Source organism: Sapajus apella, unplaced genomic scaffold (assembly GCF_009761245.1).
Source record: "Sapajus apella isolate SASKATOON/1434 unplaced genomic scaffold, GSC_monkey_1.0 scaffold39, whole genome shotgun sequence".
In the NCBI taxonomy this organism is placed as follows: Eukaryota; Metazoa; Chordata; class Mammalia; order Primates; family Cebidae; genus Sapajus; species Sapajus apella.
The window spans coordinates 21166499-21171546 of record NW_022436979.1 but is presented as its reverse complement, the minus strand read 5'-3'; the positions used below and the strand labels follow the sequence as shown (position 1 = coordinate 21171546).

Below are 5048 nucleotides of genomic sequence, written 5' to 3'. Positions count from 1 at the left end.
TTTTTTTTTTTTTTTTTTGAGATGGAGCCCCTCTGTTGCCAAGCTGGAGTTCAGTGGTGTGATCTCGGCTCACTGCAACCTCCGCCTCACAGGCTCAAGTGATTCTCCTGCCTCAGCCTCCCAAATAGCTGGGACTACAGGCGTGCACCACCACCCCCAGCTATTTTCAGTAGAGACAGGGTTTCACCCTGTTGGCCAGGATGGTCTCGATCTCTTGACCTCATGATCCACCCGCCTCAGCCTCCCAAAGTGCTGGGATTACAGACATGAGCCACCGCGCCCGACCAAGTCCTAGAGTTTCATGGGAACAATTCCTGAAATCCAACACATAACACATGTATTCTATTGATGAGCCAGGGGAGAGGTTGATGTTTTCAGAAGTATGTGCACTATAGATACAGAAGTAAACAAAACCAAAATCTCTATTCCCAGGAGGCTGTCATTCTAGTGGAGAAAACCAAAAATGAATAAATAAAAGACAGGTCGTGATCAGGACTATGATAAAAATAAAACAAAATTAAGAAAAATTATGACCAAAACCTAAAATGCAATAAAATAAATAAATGGGAAAAAAAAAAGAAAAATTATGAAAAATGTGTGTTCATTTATTCAATAAAAGTAGGCGTCTGATAACCAACGAGGAATAGAAATATACATGGCAAATGTTCTCACTTAAGAATTAAAAGTCGGTCAGGTGCAGTGGCTCACGCCTGTAATCCCAGCACTTTGGGGGGCCAACGTGAGTGGATCAGGAGATCAAGACCATCCTGGCCACCATGGTGAAACCCCCATCTCAACTAAAATACAGAAAATTAGCCTGCTGTGGTGGCGCGCCTGTAGTCCAAGCTACTCTGGAGGCTGAGGCAGGGGAATCGCTTGAATCCGGGTAGTGGAGGTTGCACTGAGTCAAGATTGCACCAGTGCACTCCAGCCTGGCAACAGAGCAAGACTCTGTCTCAAAAAAAAAAAAAAAAAAAAAAAAAAAGAATTCAAAGTCTCTTGGGATAATCAGAAACACAGTTTAAAAAAGTATCTAATTAAATATTTAGCCCTTTGCCCTGACTGCTGTGGAGCTCAAATCCAAATCCAGGAGTGACCTTGAGCACTCGCCAAGTATAACTTAAACCACTATTTTGCTTTTATGTCTTTCTCTTTATTACTTTTTAATTTGCATCTTTCCCTCAGTGCTTTTGAGATATTTCTTTTTCGTTTATTTATTTATTTTGAGACGGAGTCCCTCTGCCTCCAAGGCTGGAGTGCAGTGGTGAGATCTTGGCTCACTGCAACCTCCACATCCCGCGTTAAAGCGATTCTCCTGCCTCAGCCTCCAAAGTAGTGGCATGCTGCAGGTGAGCACCACCACACCCTCATTTTTGTATTTTAATTAGAGATGGGGGTTTCACCATATTGGCCAGGCTGGTCTCAAACTCCTGACCTTGTGATCCGCCTGCCTCGGCCTCCCAAAGTGCTGGGATTACAGGCATGAGCCACCGTGCCCGGCCAAGATATTTCTTTTTTAACTTGCTTTCCGTCTTATGTTATATGTTGATAAGTATCACCTGTGTTTTAAATAATTATATCAGAGCCATCAGAGAGGAAGCCACAGCGTTGTCTAGCTGCACAAAGGACTCTTCCTACAGGTGGGGAAGTTTGAGCTGAGCCTTGAGATTCCCACGAGGACAGTCAGAAGCAGGCAGCCCAGTGGAAGGACACTGTATATTTTAGGGATGAGACTGGAAAAATGTGTGTTTTTTTCTAATATTTTGCTAAATTTCCCTTTAGTCTCCCTCAGGGGATCTTACACAAGCCCCAAAAGTCAGACGGACACCGACCTTGCACAGCATCACTCTCTCCTTCTCATGGGCTAACACAGCCTGAGCTTCCTTTCTCCTTTTACGCAGAAGATTTAGGATTTCCTGAAGTTTCTCCTGCAATAGAAACAAACTTTGTGGCAAATAAGCAGGGTACCAGGTGGCAGTGGGACCCACCCAAGTCTGTGATGTGGTGCTCGGAGAGCACCCGTGACTGTCCCCTCAGAGGACGCTCGGAAGGCTCGTGGGGGAGCCTGGGCTGACTTCGGGGTTCCTGCTGAGCAGCTGTCTTACCCTGTGGTGCTCCTCAGCCTCGCTGGACAGATGCACTCTGTTTCCACCATGGCTCTGGGCTGCGAAGGCACTGCCACCCTGCTCGTCGTCGGAGAGCGCCTTGGCAGCGGCGGGCATCCTCCCGTGGCCGCCCGGCTCATCCTCGCTCTGCAGCACCTGGGACCGGAGCTGCCTGCCGATGGTGGCCAGCCTCCCCAGACGCTCGTTGGGCTGGAAATGCGGGCCCTCCAAGGTCCTCCAGCACTCAGGACAAGACAAAGGCGTGCTGTGCTCCTCCCAGCTCCTGAGGAGACACATGAGACAGAAGCTGTGTCCACACTCGGTGGTCACTGGGCTGCTGAAATAATCCAGGCAGATGAAGCAGGTGAGCTCTTCCCTGAGGCTCTCCATCAGATCCGCTGTGGACATTTTCTCGAGGCTGGACACGGGGCAAGGTTCCACCTCTGTTCTGAGGCCCACACGCCCTCCCTGCGGTCCTACAGTCTGGAGTAACTCGTGGGGATCTGTTGCTATGCTGTTATGACACGAACCCCTTCTCTCTGCTGTGCCTGATTTCACCCAGGGACACACACTGTCCCACACAAAGCCAATTATGACGTAATGCGGAACTCCTGTGCTCTGGGCTCTTCACCAGCCCAAACCTTGAGTCTTATCTCTGTGCAAGCCACACATGCTGGAGGCTGAGGATTCTGGCTTCTAACACGGTTACCATTTTGAGAACTGGTTATTGTACATAAACAGAGCTGTGGAACCATCTGAACACATGGGTTTTAGGCGGGACGGTTGGTAATTTGGTGCAAGCCAGTAAAGAGGCTTGAATTTTGATGATCTCTAATAATATCTGAATTGGAAATTTGGTCCAAATCTTCTGGGAAACTCCAGTAATAAAACCTAGTTTAGTATAGTCCTTTCTCACCAGCCCTCTTCTCTGCTTGACGAAAGTCTAAGCTTTCTGCTCCTTCACTGGGTACTGTGGACTTTTACTGAATTTTATTCATCCCAACGAAATGAGAACTCTTCCACCAAGTATTCCCTGGTTTTAGGCGCACAATGTTTATTGTTCTCCCCTGCAGAGCCTAGTGCTCACCCATCTGCCATCATGGAAAGCACCTAAAATGGCATTCTAACTGGAAATTGCCTCAAGAGACTATCCCATTATGGAGCAGAGAGAAAGAATTATATTTTAGTATAAATGTAATTTTGCTCACTTATGTTCACCCATTGGAAATTTCCAGACTAGGCTCTTTCAAATCCCTGATTCTCTACCAGTTCTTACTGGACAGAAATTAAGTGTGCAGACATTTTTTAAAACATATGAAAAAGTAAATGCTGACCGCCCGTGGTGGCTCACGCCTGTAATCCCTGCACTCTGGGAGGCCAAGGCAGGTGGATTGCCTGAGGTCAGGAGTTCGAGGCCAGTCTGGCCAACATGGTGAAACCCCGTCTCTACTAAAAACACAAAAAAACTTAGCTGGGCGCTGTGGTATGCGCCTGTAATCCCAGCTACTTGGGAGGCTGAGGTAGGGGAGTTGGTTGAACCGGAGGTTGCGGTGAGCCGAGATCGCGCCTTGTACTCCAGCCTGGGCCACAGAGCGAGACCCTGTCTCAAAAAAGAAAATGTAAATGCCTAGTATGGAATCCGTGCACGGTGAACACTGAGGTGAGGGCCAAATGCCACAGATTCACTGTGTCCCCTGGTCCCCCTGTCCTGCCCCACTTCCGCTCACTGCATGCCAAGAAGTGGCGCCTCCAAAGCTCTTCCTCAAAGCCCAGCGAGTTGGCCTCCCCCCCGGACCCTCACGCTCTGTTTCTGCCTCCATCCCTCACGCTCCAGCGAGGCAGCTTCCCACAGGGTGGGTGCATTCCCAGATCGCTCCATTGATTGGTTTCTGACTTTCAAGGCTCCAACTCTCAGTTCTTTCCCACTTATCTCCACAGGATGTTAGATGTTCTCTTATCCTGAATTTTGGGAAAAAGAAGTTTCCTGGCTCAGAATGTTTTTTCCTCCACCTTCCTTTCTCCTAGTCAAAACCCACCTTTCTGAAGTCATTAATTCAAAACGTTTTAATCCTGTACATCCTTTGTAAAGTATACATGAATTACTAAGATGAGGATTTAAGCTATGAAGAAAACAGAGCAGAGTTATACCACTGAAAAGAGGAAGACAGGTGGCATCACCGTGGCATCATGAAACCTCCACTGACATTGCTCCCAGGACACTGACTTGTCACAGCTTCTGAATATTGCTGTGAGTTAGTCTGGCTCTGTCGCCCAGGCTGGAGTGCAGTGGCGTGACCTCGGCTCACTGCCACCTCCGCCTCCCGGGTTCAAGCGGTTCTCCTGCCTCATACTCCCGAATAGCTGAGTCCACAGACTCACACCACCGCACCCAGCTAATTTTTTGTATTTTTAGTAGATACAGAGTTTCACTGTGTTAGGATGGTCTCAATCTGCTAACCTCGTGATCTGCCTGCCTTGACCTCTCAAAGTGCTGGGATTACAGGGGTGAGCCACCTCACCCAGCCCGAGTTAGTCTTAAGTCTTGCAAAAAAAAAAAAAAAAAAAAAAAAAAGTGGGCCAGGTGCAGTTGCTCATGTTCTGTAATCCCAGCACTTTGGAAGGCCAAGGTGGGTAGATCACTTGCAGTCAGGAGTTCGAGACCAGCCTGGCCAACATGGTGAACCCCATCTCTACTAAAAATACAAAAACTAGCTGGGCATGGTGGCACATGCCTGTAATCCCAGCTACTCGGGAGGCTGAGGCAGGAGAATCGCTTGAACCCTGGAGGTGGAGGTTGCAGTGAGATATGTCTGCTGCTGCACTGCAGCCTGGGCGATAGAGCCAGACTCCATCGCGAAGAAAAAAAGTCTGTAATACACTAACAGCCACCACTAGAAAAAGAGCTTATGAACTACCACCTCCATCCAGTGTGTTACTTCAACA

The 5048-nt window shown here is 48.3% G+C and overlaps 1 protein-coding gene across 1 annotated transcript in view; it reads right to left on the bottom strand.

Moving 5' to 3' along the window:
• TRIML1 (tripartite motif family like 1) overlaps positions 1-2623 on the bottom strand; it is a 9537-nt gene extending 6914 nt beyond the window's left edge. The window contains exons 1-2 of the mRNA XM_032298596.1: positions 2106-2623; positions 1833-1928 (exon numbers count right to left, since the gene is read on the bottom strand). Coding sequence (XP_032154487.1) covers positions 1833-1928; positions 2106-2513 — 504 coding nt within the window. The 5' untranslated portion in view covers positions 2514-2623. The remainder of the gene's footprint in view (positions 1-1832; positions 1929-2105) is intronic.
• Between the last annotated feature and the right edge of the window lie 2425 nt (positions 2624-5048).